Raw genomic sequence first — 18,593 nt, forward strand, 5'->3', positions numbered from 1 at the left:
ACCCTTTAAGACAGCAAGAAAACTTGTGTTCTTTAGTTGATTTTTTTTTATCTGTGTATAACCCAATTATATATAAACGTATGTATAGTATCATTATTATTATTATTATTATTATTATTATTAGCCTATTATATTGTTTTTAGTAAGCCATGTGTGTGGTGTAGGCTACCTTCAGGCAGTTACTTTCACCAGTTAGAAGTGGAGACAACTCAAATTTACAATAGAAGGTCAATTGCTTAACCAACAACACTACACAGAGTCAAAATGTACAAAAATAAAGGCTGTTTAATGGAGATAAATGTGTTTGTTTGTTGCTTGTTTGGGGGGACACCCTGCATGTTCTTGATAATTTCCTTCCTGGAGTAGAAGACCGGAAATGTACTGTTAGGCTGTCGCTATGGCAACCGCACTACACAAATATGGCGCTGAGGGACGTCAACAAAATGAGTGAAAACTTTTAAGCCACCACAGCTTCAGATAAATTACACGTATGTCTCTAAATGATTCGTGAAACTCGTCTCGCTTCAAGTCTTTTGTTTGTTTGTTGTCTATTGTTTTGACGTTGACGTGGAGTTCCTGTAAATTTACCCTGCTAACCTTAGCTTAGCTGTTTAGCAGGTGAAACATGTAACGTTAGCTCGTGTTAGCTTCATGTTTGTGTGCAATGCTGGACGAACCGGAAACGAGGGAAACACGGCGGTGTGAGCCGTGTGTGGACAGTCACAGACCAGCATCAGGAAAGTCACAGGTAATAAACACCTGGGCGTGAAACACATTACTATAACTCATTAAATTCCCTCTTAATGTCAAGCAAAATGACTTCACACTTTAAAACATTCTCTCCTTTGTACATTAGGACATTTCTCATGTGTTAGCAAGCGTTTTCAAGGACCTTTACACTAAAGACATCATAGGGAAAGACACTGTGTCCAACCTCATCAAGACAAAGAGTGGACGAAGCAGCTACCATGACAGATATGTTGAAGAGCTTCAACAGGTGACCTAAAAACACTGTACATCATTCAAATATGACACTCATAAATCTGTATCATTCTGATGTGATTTCTTTTTTAATCATGCAGGCTCACTCTGAATACAGCCGGTGTATGAAAGAGGCCGACATGCTGGAGACTCATATTATTCAGGCCAGAGCTCGGGCTGCTGCCACAGAAAAACAGGCATATGAGAATATGAAAGAGCAGATGGGAGATGTTAACGATCACCAGGGCCTCCCCACAGGTGAGATGGAAACATTGCCATGAATTCATATAATGTGTTATACTGCTGTCTTACTATAGTACAGGTATATCTACTTTGAATACACCAGGGATTTTATTATGTTCTTATCTCTTATGTCTATTTGCAGTCAAATCAGCCTTTTCCTGGTGTGTGGACAATGATCTTCTCAAAATGAACAACCTGATTTCCCCCAAGGACTACTTGCCAACACAAAAACCACAGGTGCAACCACCAGCACCGAGTACGTAATCCTCTTTGGGACTCATCTTAAATTATTAATGACCGTTGTGCTTTTGCTCTATATCTCACTCATCCTTTTCCCGTCAGTAAATTCAAATCCCGCCAAACCCACCATCGCCTACACCATGCATGTGTCCAGGGAGCCCCAGGATGATGGTTACACTCTAATTCCCAGTCCCGAGAGGACAGTGCGAGAAATGAATGAGTCAGATCTCAGTCTGACCTTTGAATCCAGCGCAGTCATCTCAAAGAAGACGAAAACTCCTAAGGAGGTGAGGAGTCCAGTTTATACGTCGCTTTTCCAAATAGAATCTAAAATAGCAATCACTACTAGATAGTAAACCGAAACAAACGACTAATTGAAAAAGAGAGGAGACAACAGGGATAAAACAGGAGATAGAGAGAACATTACTAAAAGAGCATTTTGAAAAGGCATTCTTCTGTGTTTTAAAACCTGTCCATGTGTTTCAGAAGCGGAAACAGACCAAACCCAGACCAAAGTGGAAGGATGAGCCGAGCGCACAGGACCGGGCGGAGGGATGGGAAAAACTCCAGAAGCTGAAAGATCGACACAGCTTCCTACACAACCCTCGCTTCCATCCTCCAAACGCACAGCAGGGTGGCACATCCCTCATCCGGCCCAGGGGAAAAGTAGGGAAGACGGAGCATGTGAGGAAAGGGATGGAGGAGAACAGGTAACTGGAATCTGTTGAGTGTGAGGGTTCCTTTCATCATTTTACTTCCAATGCTTAAAGGGCAGCAAATTTAAAATGGCAGGATATTGACATAGATGGTCACATGGGAAAGTCTTCAATGGGTTATAGTTGATGAAATACAATAGGCTCAGGTCAGACAATCTCTCTTTTATTGTTAATGCAAACATGAGTACTCTTTACCTCGGTGCCAAAAGCAGTGCAGCTTTTGTGCCAAAGCAACCTGTAACTTGATACTCCTGGCATTATGTAATACCTTATATAGGACATCTGTCAGGCTGTGTGTCTTGATTGTATTAACAGTGTTTCAATTATAATGGTGTAATAATTACACCAGCTGTGAAGTTATTACAAAAAAGAAAACCTAAAAGCCTTTAAAATTGTCATGATCACCACATTATTATGAGTATAAATGATTTGAAATAAGATAGCATCGAATATGTTGATATGCATGATATGTGTTTTTAACATTTTGTTTTTCTGTATGTTTAAAGACATGGGATATTAGGTGCATGTTTGTACGGTGGCTGTCAGAGCTCAAAGCACTGCAGCTTAAGGAAACAGACAAGCAAATTAAGAAAACATTATCAAAGTGAAAAAGGTTGCAGTGTGTTGACCTCTCAGGGCAGAAGTACGTTTGTGTATATATGCATGAATCCATTTTCATTACAGTTAGCTTGTTTTTTGTTTAAAGAACCCATTCCTCCTTCACTCACATCAGTGCAGCTCAAGTTCTGATCCAACCAGGTGGCAAAATACCATTTCTCTTTCAGCAGATGTAGAAAGTGAAATCAAAAATGTTTGTTTTGTGGTTTTGTAGATGTAGAGCTTAATGCCTGCAGTGTCAGCACGCTACGCGGCTCACCACTTCCTGTGAAACTGTCCTTACTCGGAACAGACAGAACAGTCAGGTGTTGTGTTTGTGCTCTTTCTCCCTTAAAGCTCTACCGATGAACTTGTCCCAGTCTTCCTAGCAAAACCTTCAGTGGTGGTTTTCACTGACTACAGTGTGGGACATCTTTATGAGGTATGCTCCAAAAGTTTCATAATACACGGAAACTTTACATCATCCAAAACTGCTAACTGTTTGTCAATGAAAGGATAGCAACATGTTCATCCTGTTCTAGACTACACTTGAGCTGAAAAACTTGACATCTGCAAGCCGCCATGTCCGTGTCATCCCTCCTACCACTCCCTACTTCTCTATTGGCCTGGGTGAGCTCTTCCCTTTGTTCTGATTGGCTTGTATAGCCTCCGCCTGTTGATAGTGAGGAAATTGAGTATGTCAATAGTCAGTGACCTTATCAAAAAGGAATGCCAAAATAAAGTCGTACGTCTCTGGAATGCATTTGGTGGTTTCTGGCGTTCCTTGTGGTGCTGCTGCAATCCAGTGTGTGAACACCAGCACCACCTACTGGAAGTTAAATTGCGCACAAAAGAATGTAGAGAATTTCAAAAGGAAGGGATTGATCTTATATGTTTTGGCAGGGAGATTCCCAGGTGAGGGTGGTGTTGTCGCCCCAGGGATGAGCTGTAAGTACACAGTCCACTTTGCTCCAGACTCTCTGGGAGACTTCGAGGACTTCCTCGTGGTGGAGACCCAGGCTGACCACATGCTGGTGCCCATCGCGGCCACACGACCCCCTCCAGTACTCACATGTGAGTGTCACCGCAATCTACCAACCTTATGTTGTTGTTATGCTCATTGTTGATATGTTTCCCTCTAATTATTGTGCAGTACCAAGAGTTCTGGACTGTGGTTGTTGTCTGATCGGAGGAGTAAAGTTTGTTGAGTTCCTGTGCCAGAATGTTGGTCTCAGCGCTGGGACCTTCTGCATCATCCCCAAGAATCAGTGGCCAGCCTCGAACCTCAGGGTAAAAATATATATATATGTGACTCATAAGATAGATAAGACATATAGTTATCCTTCATGTGCTTGACAGGTCCTCTGCTTTTCTTCTTTTTATATAGTCTGTGGCAAGAACCTACTTTTCTGAGCAGCCACCCTTTGCAGTGAGCCCATCTCTTTTTGTGCTACAGCCAGGAGAGGCCACTGTAGTAGAGGTGAGTCTGATATGGAACATGAAGTGGGAACAGAAATATGTAGCTGGAACTGTATTTAAACCGTAGTTAAGTAAGACTTAAACGTAAACTACAGTGTGACCTGTTAAAATGATTTAAAGGCTACTGGGCATACTTCCCACGTTTTTAGGTTTCACTTCCATGCATTTAAATTAGTGTGTGTGTGCATGTGTAGCAATTCAATCCTATAAATTCTCTGTGTTTTCAAGTATGTGTGTGTTTTCAGGTGGTTTTCTTTCCCACCACTGCTGGGAAGAGCTGTCAGGTTTTCACTGTTGTGTGCGACAACTGCCAGGTGAAACACATTTCCATTGAAGGTGAATCTCTCAGTGATCAGATAACTTCCTAAAAGCGTAGTCTCTTAAGAAAAATGATGCTTTAATAAACTTCTTTTGATGTTTGATGTCTCCTGCATGACGTGTGTTTTCCAGGTGAGGGTCAGCTGATTGCGCTCGAGCTTGTGTCTGTGTCTGGGGAGAAGGAGCCTCCTGTGGTGGGAGAGGCGCACGACCTCACTGCAGAGCACTTTGTCCGTTTCAGCCCGTGTAACCCTCACGCTGTGCAACAGAAGAAAATCCTCATTAGAAACAACATGTAAGCATCACACCTTCATATATCATCACTATGAGGCACAAAACGACAGAATAGTATCATGTTTTTTACATTTTTATAATCAAGTCCCTCTCTACTAAGTCATCCAACACATCATCTGTGCTCTGTGTAGCAGAAGATAGCATAGTGACTAGGGAGACCCCTCTTAAAGGGACACCCCCCTTTAAGGAGGGGGGGCATAGAGATGTCTGCCTACTCTTCAATATAATGGAACTAAATGGCACTCGGCTTGCAGTTTGCTGTACTGTAGTTACTGTATACTTTCTACAGTATCACTGTGTGAAGGGAAACATGCTTTTACTCATGGACAAGAACCTAGCTAACTAAACTAACTAAGGTTACAACTCAGCAGAGGAGGAAACCATCAGTGTTTACATCCCATACTGACACAAGCACAAGCTTCTTGTCTATTAGTAGATGCAGGCTTCCTTCTGCGCCGGGGTATAGTTGGTGGGTAGTAGTTCGTTAGAAAGAAAACAGTTCCCACATGAAACTGCTCTCAACAAGTTCTGTGGATTATCTTAAGTGACTGGGTCATGAGTTATGGAAAGACACTTAGCTTCTGAGTTTTTCAAGTGTATTTTATTTTCGTGGCACTTTGAGCATCACAAGCCGAGTGCCATCTAGTTCCATTATATTTGAGAGTATGCACACATCTCTACAGCCGATATCTCCATCACTCAGCAACTCGCACCAGTACAATCTAGATGGATAAGTAGCACTACTTTCCCTCTAAACCAGTGCACAGGGATTCGAGCCCAAGTGTCCTTGAGTGAGAATCTAAACACTGATTAACTCCAGCACCGAGGGCTGCTGCTCTGTCGCTGACCCCATGCTGTGCACACGTAGAAAAAGATTTTCCCTTCAGGGATCATTAAATATCACATTACATAACTCTGTCATTCTCTCTCCCTCTCTGGGGCTGAAGACACTTGGAGCTGCCTTTCCACTGGCAGATCATGAAGCCCAACCTGCACCCTCTGCTTCCAGGGGAAACCCCAGAGCCCTCTCATATCCAGTTTCACCTGGCCACAGATAATGTTTTCCATGTCAGCCCACCAACGGGGGTTCTGGCACCCTGCCAGGAAGAGGAGTTTCTGTTCACCTTCTGTCCTAAAGAGGTAGACTGAAAACACTATTATAGCACTAGTCATCCTTTAAGAATGTTGCATTTCTTACATTTTGAGTCTTCTGTTTAAAAGCTGTATTTATAATACAGCACGTACCAGAAAGAAGCATCTCTTACTGATACTTATCTCATCGCCTATTCATTTCTGAAGTTGAAGGATTACCACAGTGTCTGTCACCTAGTCTTGAGGGACGTCCCCTACCTGCCACCAGAGCCCAGTGATGATGGGTAAAGTCCCTGTTACTTTGTATGAACAGTTCAAGTGTGTTCTGTAAATATTAATCTGTAAAAATATCATCACATACATGGAATTTGCATCAAGTTTACGAAACAGAAGCTCCTTTCATCTAACAAAGTGCTGGTTCGTGTCTCGGCTTGTTTGTAAATCAAGTGTCCTTCAGCCTGTGCGCACTGGCTCCAGAGTGAGCGATGTCATCGTCATGGAGATAGAGGTCAAGGGGTCAACCGAGCCGTACCAGGTCCTACTGGAGCCCTATGCTGTTGTGATCCCTGGAGAGATCTTTATCTGCACCACCACCCGCAGACAATTCAAGGTTATTTAAGCCATCTTTTCTTTATGCTAAGCTCACTTCTATTACAATTACTACAAATACAGTCGTTCATGGTTATTCTTCTGTCTTGTGTGTATCAGATGTGGAACTACAGCAAAACCTACATCTTTTTCCAATGGGAGAGAATGAACAGCAGCAGACACATAATGGAAGTGGAGCCCCCTTCTGGTAGAATAGGTGCGTCACACAGTATGATGTAGGATAATACAGGAAAATCCTCCTTCAAGTAGATTCACTTGAATTTGTACGTTATAGATTGTAACTAGAGGTAATTTATTGGCTCATTAGTAATTGTTTTGTCCTTTGTGGGTTTGATTCTAGAGGAGAACGAGTGTTTTGATTTCAACCTCGTTGTGACCGGAGGGAAACCTGAGAGGGTAGTGACCAATCTGGTCTGCCATGTAGAGCACCATCATGAGCCGGTCACTTTGGCTGTGGAAGTCTCCTTTAAAGTAAGAAAGAAAGGTGTTGCTGTGACATTCTTTGAGTGCAGTCTGTTACCTCTATGCTCATCATGTGATTTTGTATATAGGGTCCCATAGTGACCCTCGGTGTCCCCGATGTGGACTTTGGGCTCATGAAGCTTGGGGAGCAGACACAGACCACGCTGCTCCTCACCAACATCTCCCCACTGGAGGCCTCCTGGATGCTGACAGAGAGGCCAGACCATCAAGACACACAGGTACTATACAGTACAACAACATAGCAACACATCTGTGATAGAATAACACAGAAGATATATGTTTATACATTTCTTTTTTAAATATCTTTGTGGATCTCTGTTGCTCAGATCTTAATCGAGCCACACAGAGGTGTGCTGCCCCCGTTGGCGTCTTGCAGTGTGGATGTGCTGTTTATGCCATGTTTCTGCCAGCAATATGAAACAGAGCTGGAGTTGACAGTTGAGGATGGAACGGGATGGTAAAGATGCATAAAACTTCACTGTTCCTCTCTTTAAGCTTTACCTTAAAGGGACAGTTCACAAAAAAATCAATTATAATTTACATTATGATCAAGAGAAGGCAGACATCTCTCTTCTCCAAAACTTGGCAACTCACACCAAAACAATAGAGATAGAGTAATAGCCCTACATGTTAGAGGAAAAAAATCTATGTTTGATTTTGGGCTGAGCTGTCCCTTTAAGGTGTAAACCTCACCTTAAACAAGCATGGCATTTAGGAGCAGCTGGAGCTTTGTAAGGGCAACAAAAACGATGTTCCTCGATGACAGCGCCCTGCTGATAACAAGTAACACCAGCTGTGTGTCGGTTGCAGTCACCTGTCGGTGCGAGCAGATGTGCAGTCTCCTCAGGTGTGTCTGCTGAGCTGCGAGCTGCTCCTGTCTGAACTCTACATCGGAGTTCCTGCCATATCAACTGTCACTCTCTACAATCAGACCCTGCTGCCGTCACACTTCAGCTGGATGGTACGTTGGCATCACAACTGTTTTACATTTTATCACCACTTAATTTACTGTAATGAATATTGCACTAAAAACATGTATTGCAGTCCATAATCTATTATATATTATTAATAAGAGAATGGTTCTTAGTTTTTGTCCTTTAGAGAGATAAAAAGTCTAAATTAATACATTTCCCCTGCCAGGCTCGGCTTCAGGGGAAACACGCTGAACTGTGTGCAGCCAGTTTTGACCCCTCCTCTGGTAGACTGGGGCCTAACACCAGCGTGGATATCACAGTTAACTTTGTCTCTCACGCAGATGTAAGTACCAGTTATTAACACACCACAACTACTACACGACTACTGACGAGTCTTTTCAGGAGCAGTGTTTTCTGTGGGAGAGAGGAGCTCGCATTGACGCGAACTTTGGGCTTTTTTACTTTCAAGATCTTTTACATGCTCGAGGATCTATATAACACACTGAAGGAAAGGGAAAAAATTAAGGTTAAATATGACTCCTTTTATGATAATTGTGTTTAAATGTTGTTTGTCTTTTATCCAGCTGGAGCTGACTGAGGTGGCTGCTCTCTGTGAGGTCCAGGGAATGAGCTCTCCTCTTGTTCTCAGCATCGTGGCCTCCAAAACCAAGAAACTCAGCGTGTCCTACTCCCTGCCCAGTGTCAGGTAGTAACCTTGGATTAAAATCTTGTAACTGCATTGGAGCTACTGTGACGCATAAGACGGACGTATTACCACTCGTTCTTTGTTTTTAGATCTGCGCCAGATGATGAGGGCCCCTCAACACTGTTACTTGACTTTGGAGATGATGTCATTTTAAAGAGAGCTGTTACGAAGCAGTTATCGATAACAAATCAGACTGCTATCCCTGCTCCTTTCACCATAGAGGCGGAGTACTTCATCTGCCATGCCTCAATGCCAAACATCCCATCTGTGAAAAGGTAAGGCAGCTCACTCACTGACATGAATAATGGATCAAAGAATGACTTTACTGTTCTGCAGATGTGACACAGGCTGCATTTTAAACTCGCAGAATCACATACATAAAGAAGCCGCTTCACTCGTTTCAAGCCAAGAAAGTAGAAGAAAAAGCACACAAGGGTTAGTGTACACTCTTATAAAAGTAAGCAGATTGAGTACACAAACTGCAGATTCTGACTGTATCTCTGTGTCTGTGTGCAGATTTTGTTAGCAGCCTGCTGGCTCATGGAAAAGGAGCCGCTTTCTTTGTTTCACCAGACACTGGGATGCTGGGACCTTTTGAGACGCAGACTGTGGATGTCACTGCCTACACTGACATGTGGGGGGAATACAGAGATCACCTCGTATGCAAAGTATGATGCCATACAATAGGATGTAACAGATATTTCAGGTTATTTCAGAAAATAACATGTATTCACTTCATTTTGTCAGCGACTCCTGAATAATGTTAATATGTAATTTTCCTCCGGCAGGTTGGGGACCTTGAGCCCACGCTCATTCCCATGCAGATGACAGTAAGAGGCTGCCCGCTCTACTTCCAAATGACAGGCCCACGTCCAGATGGCCAGAACCAGGGACCGTCCATACAGTCTGTTCCACTGTCCATTTCTTCAATTTGAATCCATCGTCACTGGTGTATTTTCTTTTTAAAAAATGATGATTATGTCTGTTGGTTTGACATTTCCTGTTTGCATCATTAGGTTTGGCACCTGTGTATCTGGAGGTGACACAGTGTCTCGTTCTCTCCGCATCAACAATCCCACCATGTTTGGTGAGTATAATCATGAGAAAATAGGTTGAACCTTATTAAAAAGGCTGATTTCACAGATATTTGGACCCAAGATTTCATTAGAGACGTTGTCACGGCATCCAAAAATGAATGATGCTGTGAATGGTTGCCAGTCTGTGGTGGTTTTCAGAATGCTCTCCCAAAAACTTGTTGAAACTTTGAATAATTTAATGTCTAAAAAGAGGGATTACAAACATTGACAAAAAATGTTCAATAATTCCTTTTAATCTCCAGATATTGACAAAACAGCTAAAATACACTATAGAGGGGATATATTTTTCAAAATTACCATTGAACCACCACTGCTGTAATACAGTCCACATGATATTACAAACACCTAAAACATCGAGTGACAGCCGTCTAAGTAGCAAGAAATTTCATCATTAAAAGTCAGTACATAAAATATCAGATAACTTAAACAATGCATGTACAGAGGTTATCAAAACAGTGTTATTGTGATAGCAGCATGTATCTGATTCATGTCTTTTTTTCTTATTTGTCACTGTGCATGAGACAAAGAAGACACTGACACTGAGATGTTAATAGGAGTTTTTGTTATAAAGACCCCAGGAAGATTTTCAACAAAAAAAAACAAACCAAAAAGAACAAAAAAAGACAGAAAGAAGACTAGTTTACCCTCTGAGGGCCAATAAAGATATGTAATCTAAATCTTTGTATGCTGCCAGATATTCGCATGGACTGGGAAACATATAACGTAGATCCGAACGACCCTAAACTGGTGGATCTTGTGGTCGCATACGGAGACGCCTTTCCACTTAAAGATGCCGATGGCAACGAGGTGTTGAGCGGAGCGTTAAGGATTCCTGATGGGAGCAGTCAAACAGTCTGGGAGAGAAATGAGAGCCTGGTCTCTGAGGGCACGAGCTCCTCCCTCCAAAGTGTGAGTGCGACTTTTAATTTTCAACAGATAAACAAACATAAACTGTAACGACTTTTACAGCGTTGCCTCTGGGAAATTCTTACGGTTACGATGCCAGTAAGTTATTTTGCTCTTTTATTGGCACAAAGCTTAAAATATATTGATTCCAGGATGAGGAAGGGGAGGAAAATATATCTGAGGATGTCTGTGAGGAAGAGGAAACCCGTCTTTACCCCTTTCCTGCAAAGAAAAAACTCTTCTCTGTCCACATCAGACCTCATGTGGGCAACCCTTCGGATTACCCATACTGCATCACACCTCAGCAGATAGTATGTTGATTAGATTTTAGCCAGATACAACCATTTTATCACTTAAACGCTGCCTTAGCCAAGTGAATAATGATGTTCTTTCTTACTGGCGTTTACCTCAAGGTGATTCCAGCAAAAGGAAGCAGCACAATCCACGTGTCTTTCACTCCTTTGACTCTTTCCGGGTCAGTTTGTGAGTCCAGATGTGTTGGGTTGGCTTTGGGCTTCATGAGTCTAGACTGCGAGGTAACATACTCAATACCCTAGACAGTGGATTTTACATTTTTAAATTCTGAAAACAGGCAAACATTAAATGACTTGTCTTGTGTGTTTACAGATGGCTGCCTGTGTCCGGGGTAAAGTTGGCAGAGCTCAGGGTTTGGATTTGGAGCCTGTCAGAATGGATCTACTTGCAGTCGTAAAGCCTGGAGTGTAAGCAATTACAATCATACTATTTATGTCTCTAAATCCAATGCATCCAACCCAATTTATGTTTCCTGAGTTAAAATTAGCTGAGGTTAGGCAAAAGCAGCTCAGAGGTGGTCTGATTAAGTTGCAAATCTTCTTCTCCCTGCAGGCTGTTGGTGCAGATGGAGGAGGACGAGGGAGTGCTGGAGTTTCGTGCCTCAGCCGGTGATTTACTGGGGGGAGAATCAGCTAAGGAGGTCGGTCTGAGAAATCTACAACACTAATCAACAGTGCTCTGACATTCTGTGGTATTGATCCCAATTCGTCTTTGAATGTTTTTCTGTTTGTTTGTTTTTTTGCTCTGTAGCCAGTACTACGTGAATTTGACATCACGCAGACCCTTCAACTGAAAAACAACTCAGAGATGCTCCTACACTTCACCCTGGGGACTCAGCCTCCGTTTTTAGTGTTCAAGCCACAGCCTCGAGCCCGGACCAGTAACTCCAGCAACCCGCCGACTGGTGACAGTCAGCCTCTGGTGCTGCAGCCTCAACACAGCATGCAGGTGAGACGAGGAGAGGCGGCCACGTTATGCCATGTTCTACGTGATATTCACTGCAGCAGAAAGATTTTCAATCGAAAGGATGTTCCATTTAGATATTAAAAAGAAACCAGTTGATCCTGAACTGCAGCTGGCAGTGTGTAGGTAGGGACATTCACACACATGCACACACATGCACACCAAAACACAAGTTATGGAGTGAGTATGTAAACATGATTGACACAACCATAAACCACCTTAAGTCCTGAAACACAGAAAAGCATCGGTATCAGCACATACCCAAATAAAGGTAAACAGATCAGAACTGACAAAAAGTTGATCAGTGCACATCTATCTGTTCTCTTGTTGACTCTTTCCTTTCACTACCAGGTGACCGTGGCCTTCCACTGCTCCCTGTCCCTTCTGGACCATGCAGACCAGTCGGATGAGGAGGTCCCTCCTGGGGTGACGCTGATCCACAGTGCAGCTGGTCAGAGGAAGCTGAGGTTCCAGCAAAACCTCCTGATTCACTACAGCAACAACAGCCTGCAGGTCAGAGACTGGAGTCTGAAATAAAGGGAGAAAGCAGAAAAATGAATAATACAGTATGATCATTTGATCAATTTAATTTCCTCTCTGCTCGGTGCAGACGGTGCCTCTCTGCGCTCATTTGCATCTCGCTACAATGCGCCTGTCAACCGACAGCGTCAACTTTGGGTTCTGCTACGTGGGCCAGACACACAGAAAAGAAGTCAACCTCTACAGCCATGGAGCCCACACACACTGGACATCACTTCTAGGTACTGAGCCGTCTTCTGTATACATTCTCTGTGGGATTTGTTTTGGTCTCTTATGAATGTTTTTACACATACAGCACTCTGGAATGGCAGTTATTATATATATATCTGGTCTATCCCATTATCTTCTGCAGCAGTAGGAAGATGTCTGACTCTTCCTCCTTATTATAACCAGTTTGGAGCATTTACAAAGTCTGTTAAATATAATGAGAGAGTTTAACATCAAATAATTGCCTTGTGTTAGGTGGTAAGAATTATACTGCCAAGAATTATCTCTATGACCATAGTGTCAATTATGATTAATGTTTCCTATAATTAACCTACGTGTGTGTGCGCGTGTGCGTGTATGTGTGTTGTGCGTGTGTGTGTGTGTGTGTGTAGAGTCGGATGAAGGAGACTCTCCTGTGTTCAGAGTGACTCCAGACTTTGGGCTTCTCAGGTCCAAGGAGCTCCACGTCACCAGATGCAGCCAGTGTCTTCAGATCAGCTTCACTCCCAGGTACAAAAGAAAACACTGTGACAATGTGACACAGTGATTATGTTAATCTTATAACGGTTAAATTAATATTAAAATGCTTAATGTTCATATGTTTTATGTGTTGTAGTGAGGACAGAGAGTTCAAGGCCACTCTGGTGATCCGGTCTCCCCTGGTGAAGACCCCCCTCACTCTTCAGTTAAAGGGAACAGGATCCTTTGATGAAACGTACAGGTCCGACTTGATGTCTTCATAACATCACAGTCACACAGTCACCACCTGCTATTTAACCTGCTCTCCTTAAAACAACTTATTTATTGTCTTTTTTGATATAAAGAAACAACATGTCAGGTCTCTGTCATTGTATTACATATAACAGTACCAAAGCTTATTTAATGATCAGTAAATTATAAACTTGTTACTGGTTTTCTGGCAAGACAGTTAATAATGTAAAGATATGACCTAAAGATATGTTGGGAATTAATTAATAGTTTATGCAGCTTACTTAAACTGTAAACACACAATTTTTTGGCTTTAACTTACCATTATGAAGTAATGTTGACTACACAATGTAAAAGAATAACGACACCATCAGCGTGCAGATTGGTTCCCTATAAACCTCACTTTTAGTATGCAGTTTTGTCCGCCACCAGGCACAATATCTCTAATGAAAGCTGGCCAGCCATCGGGCCAGGCTGGCGGGCTGGCACCATTTCTATCAGCTTTCATGTCTCGATTATAAACTAAATGAATGAACTCGTGTTTGGTCCTGTTGTTGTTAGTTGCTACTCTGAGGAAAACAGATGGTTGTCTTTTAGACAGAGGCACCAACATTAATACTACTTGGAAGTGCTCGGGAGGGAAAGTTGTCTGTTCCCAGTTTAAATATAACTGTTGATATGACACTATATTACTAGTCCCAATGAACAATGTGCAATGCATCATTTTCAAAGGAAAGCCTGTTTGATCTTTGATCCTGGATGCATTTTTGTTGTGTGTTTGCATCAGATGAGACTTCTGTATTTCAAAGACAAGTGAACGGCAGTTCTGTAGCTGTGAGGAAAAGCTTCCTGCCTCTGCTGTGCAGTGTTAGAAAAAGAAACCAAAAGTAATACTTGAGTAAAGGTAAAAGATATTGTGTTAAAATATTATAAGTCACCCATACGAACAGTACTTGACTAAATGTCTTAAGGTATGTGATGTTGAATGTACTTATAATATTTTTTTGGCAATAAATGTACTTAAGTATCAAAAGTACAAGTAAAAGTAATGTAAAAGTATGTAAAAACTATATACCAAGTTTAAGCCAATTATTGGCCTGGTTGATTATCAGATCCAATGTGCAGTATTTTTCTGATTATCAGAATCAATGGGGTTTTTTTTTCCTATTGCTGTTTTTTGTTTTAAAAATTAGAATTGCGCTACTGTGGTTCTGAAGCAGCATGCAATCTGCAAAATAACTAGTGACTGCAGTTATCAGATAAAAGTAGTAGAGTACAAAGTGCAACATTTGCCTCCAAAATGTAGTGGAGTGGAGGAATAAAGTAGCAGATAATTGAAAAACTTGAGTTAAAGTATCTCAAAATTGCACTTAAGTACAGTACTTGAATAAATGTACTTAGTTACATTCTATCAGTACTTCTGTGTTTGTGCTTGTTGACCCAGAGTATGGAATGACCTCTGGGAAACCTCAGCTCTGCCCACAGGAAATCCTTCACTTACTCTAAAGTTTGATCTGTAAAAAGAAATCACTTCTTGCTATTTTTAGGTTTGAACCCGACTGCCAAAGGCCTCATTGATTTCCAACAAGTCGATACGAGCCACGGTTCACCCTGAGGGGAAAATGGATTTTTCTCTCAGACCCTTTTAGCAAAGCATGAAGATCAAAAACAGACCGCCACAAGGATAAACACTGGTAGTGCGTCCACACACACACATCTTACGAGCTTGTTCCGGTGCTGCAGGGAAGGTAAAGACTGCTTCAATAGACAGAACACGAGAGAACAAAAGCTCTGAGCCACGAGCAGCCGCCACAGGTGCTGCTCCATCACTGTGACAGAAGGGGTGTGTGTGTGTGTGTGTGTGTGTGTGTACGTGTGTGTGTGTGAGTGTGTTAGAGTTTGTAGATTACATGCTGCATCAGAACCAATGTAAGGTATTTTAAAACTATTTTATTTGATCAGCAATCAGATTAAAGACCTCACTGATTCCGCTGAATATTGAATCTGATAATCGATCGACCCGTAGCACATAGTATAAATATACATGTAAATACTTTGACTTGTACTTTATTAATTATTTGTACAACATTTGATATCAGATAGTTTAAGACTTTTGCTCAAGCACTTTTCATACGGGTGACTCACTTTTAATATTTAACCATGATATCTTTATTTTTATTCAAGTTATTCATTTTGGGTACTTTGTACAACACTGGAAATTTTCATGATGATGATGATGATGACTTCAGCATTCTTGAATTAACATGAATATGTTTGGAATAAATAAAAACTCCATTATTTAAAGGAGTTTGAAGGATTTTTTTCGACTAAAGCTGCTTATACGGTGGCCCTGAAGGTCCAAACACAACATTTCAGAAAACACATTTTAGAAAACACAACATTGCAGAAAACACAACATTTCAGAAGCACAACATTTTACAAAAAACATTTCATTCCTTGAATTTCATTGTGTTTTGAGCTTCGGGGCGCCATGCTCTTCCCTGTAAATGTGCAAATTCATGCAGCTCCAAAAAACTAATTAGGATTTCTGCATACAGATTGATGTGACAAGACGCTTTGTTGTTAGCATGAAATTTACATGATGAATTGTTCTCCTGTTACATTGTTGTCAGTAACAGGTTGATTCACAGCCAAACAGACGGATGTTAAATAAAAAAAAATACCCATTAGCATTTACTCTGTGGTCTAAACACCCATTCACACAATGTGAAAAAGCAGTTTGATTACTTTTCATAAAGCCGACTGCAAAGACATCCTCATGTTCTCCAGAGACCCCAGATCTCCTCTGAAACACTCTCTGAAGTGATGCTGCAAAAACCACAAGAAACACACACACACACACACACACACACACACACACACACACACACACACACACACACAGCCTGTTATTGTTCATAACAGCTGCCTGTGGTGTTCATCTACAGCACAGTTCAGCGGTACAAATCCACAGAGAGATGCAAATGTCCAATTGTTATTCATTGCACTCGAGCAGTCTTACACAGAGCAAGGGCATGTCTGATCACAATAAAACAGGAGCTGTGTGGAACTAATGTGAAGAGAGCGATGCCGGAGCCAAGGTCAGTCGACCAGTAGTTGTTGTCTAATATGCCAAGAAGAGGAGACAGGACTGCCCGCGGTTACATTTTTGTGCTCATTATAAATAATTTTGGTAAACAGGTAGCCTCTTCAACAGTCTGACAGGAGAACAATGTACTGTTAAGATGTGTTCAGTCAGTGCCGAGGATATTATCTTCAAATGTATTGAATTTATTGTGAATTGACAATATAGATGATTACTTAACAATATTCACATTATTCTTTAAATGTACAGAAATGTAGCTGTAAAATCACAGCACTTAAATATGGTATGATCCTGGAATTTACTGGCTAATGAGTTGCAGTAAGAGTACAGTTAAATATGATAAATCACAAGTAAATACTGTGATAAGGGTACAGCACCATGCAGTAATATAGCAATAAAATATTGTAGTTCTACAGTAATGTTGTGGTTGGGTTACTGTGAAAACTCTGCAAATTGCTGTAACATTACTGTAAATTGTTGTGAAGTTATAATAATCAAAGATGGTTGTTACAATATCATATTTTTACATCAAAATATTGTATTTTCACAGTACAAGTAGTATACATCCTGATTTACAGGACTTTACTATTGATAATACAGTAAAAAGGGTAAATTATAAGAAAATACTGTGATAAGAGTACAGCACCATACAGTAATATAACAATAAAATATTGTAGTTTTACAATAATGTGGTTGGGTTACTGTGAAAACACGTTAATGGCTGTAATATTACTGTATTTACAAGACAGTATGAATTTTGAATATTTAAAGATGACTGTTTCAATATCATACTGTATTTTTCCATCAAAATACTGCGTTTTCACAGTATAATTGTGTCTGGTTAGTGTAGAAACACAATACATTACTGTGATTATTGTAAAATAATCACTGTATACTACTGTTAATTTTGTGAACGTTGACTTGACAAATGTTTATTACCTCTGCCAACAAGGTTATGTTTTCACCTGTGTCCGTGTTTTTGTTGGTTTGTAAAAAGGATTACACAAAAACTACTCAACTGATTTCCTCAAAACTCAGATGGAGGATGGGCCCCGGCCCAGAATAGACCCCATTAATTGTTTGTGCTGATCTGGATAAAGGGACGGATCCAGGATTTTTTTCTCCCTTTCTTTTACATTGTGAGATAGGAAGTTTGTATCAGACAGAGATAGGGTTTGTGTCGGCACTGTTTTTATAAGGGTTGATTGAAAGGTTGATTTGATCAACTGTAAATGCTGAAGATTTAAAATGCACTTTATTTGCATTAAAAATGTTTTCAGATGTTTAAAGACAACACAGAATATTTAAAGAACTTTTGTAGCTGCATCCATTTATTTGTATAATGTGCAATATTTTCAATGTTTGTTTTTAAAGTGATCCAAAAGTATTGAGATTAGATTACATTTCTTTACTAATCCAATTGATTACATACTAATTACAAGAATTTCCATGTAATTTATATTCAGTGACAGAAACTGACCACAGTTCAACGCAATCTGGCCCAACCGTGACAACACGCTGCTGCATTTGTCTGGTCTGTTTCACTGTCACTGTCCATTAGTCCGGAGCCCTCGCTGACTGAACACAACATGTTCAACACGACCGGGGTCTCAATTGTGTCCAAATGTGACAGATGTTTCAGAGGCAGAATCTGCTTTATTGGCCAAGTTTGTGTCAAGAAATTGGACTCCGCGCCTGCTCTTGATGTGATACACAGCTCCAAGAACAGGAAAATAGAAAAAGACAGCTACAAATGAGGACAAGACAGCTGAACAAAGACAGGCCAGAATAGAGACAGATGTATTTTGGACTGTACAAAGCAGGTGGAAAGATGAATGCATATATACTGTACTGTAGATTATACACATGAATACAATCGTGCAAGGGTAAAGAGACAGTGTGTGGGCCTACAGGTTAAAAAAAACATTTAAACAAACAGAATATATTATTTATGATTTGTAGATACAGATTACAGATGTTTGCAGCTGTCACAACACAGTCCAAGTTCCTAATGGAATGGAATAATAAGGGAGGACATTTTGGTGAATGTTTTTTTATACCAGATTAATCTGAGCCAAG

The 18,593-nt window shown here is 41.0% G+C and overlaps 1 protein-coding gene across 1 annotated transcript; it reads left to right on the plus strand.

The window, feature by feature from the left end:
* The first annotated feature begins 196 nt into the window (after positions 1 to 196).
* dlec1 (DLEC1 cilia and flagella associated protein) lies at positions 197 to 13,516 on the plus strand. The gene is made up of 38 exons (XM_073487817.1): positions 197 to 748; positions 857 to 997; positions 1,083 to 1,239; positions 1,367 to 1,480; positions 1,567 to 1,751; positions 1,951 to 2,174; positions 3,135 to 3,219; positions 3,320 to 3,407; positions 3,681 to 3,851; positions 3,931 to 4,067; positions 4,165 to 4,257; positions 4,502 to 4,592; positions 4,707 to 4,869; positions 5,816 to 6,008; positions 6,168 to 6,244; positions 6,408 to 6,570; positions 6,669 to 6,765; positions 6,910 to 7,040; positions 7,121 to 7,270; positions 7,379 to 7,509; positions 7,863 to 8,013; positions 8,193 to 8,309; positions 8,551 to 8,672; positions 8,762 to 8,947; positions 9,040 to 9,107; positions 9,189 to 9,340; positions 9,461 to 9,576; positions 9,689 to 9,759; positions 10,464 to 10,678; positions 10,828 to 10,986; positions 11,089 to 11,211; positions 11,303 to 11,397; positions 11,543 to 11,630; positions 11,741 to 11,938; positions 12,305 to 12,466; positions 12,564 to 12,714; positions 13,093 to 13,210; positions 13,317 to 13,516. Exons 1-38 carry the CDS (start codon positions 665 to 667, stop codon positions 13,441 to 13,443), a joined length of 5,094 nt encoding a protein of 1,697 aa, XP_073343918.1. The 5' UTR covers positions 197 to 664; the 3' UTR covers positions 13,444 to 13,516.
* Positions 13,517 to 18,593: the final 5,077 nt, after the last annotated feature.

The sequence above is a fragment of the Pagrus major genome, chromosome 19 (genome assembly GCF_040436345.1).
Source record: "Pagrus major chromosome 19, Pma_NU_1.0".
In the NCBI taxonomy this organism is placed as follows: Eukaryota; Metazoa; Chordata; class Actinopteri; order Spariformes; family Sparidae; genus Pagrus; species Pagrus major.

What these genes read in the sequence shown, in the direction of transcription:
- dlec1 (XM_073487817.1), top strand. Translation starts at nt 665, where the DNA reads ATGCTGGACGAACCGGAAACGAGGGAAACACGGCGGTGTGAGCCGTGT. An exon ending in TACTCCCTGCCCAGTGTCAG is followed by an intron (nt 8,673 to 8,761) that starts GTAGTAACCTTG and finishes CTTTGTTTTTAG; the next exon opens with ATCTGCGCCAGATGATGAGG. An exon ending in CAGATCAGCTTCACTCCCAG is followed by an intron (nt 13,211 to 13,316) that starts GTACAAAAGAAA and finishes TATGTGTTGTAG; the next exon opens with TGAGGACAGAGAGTTCAAGG.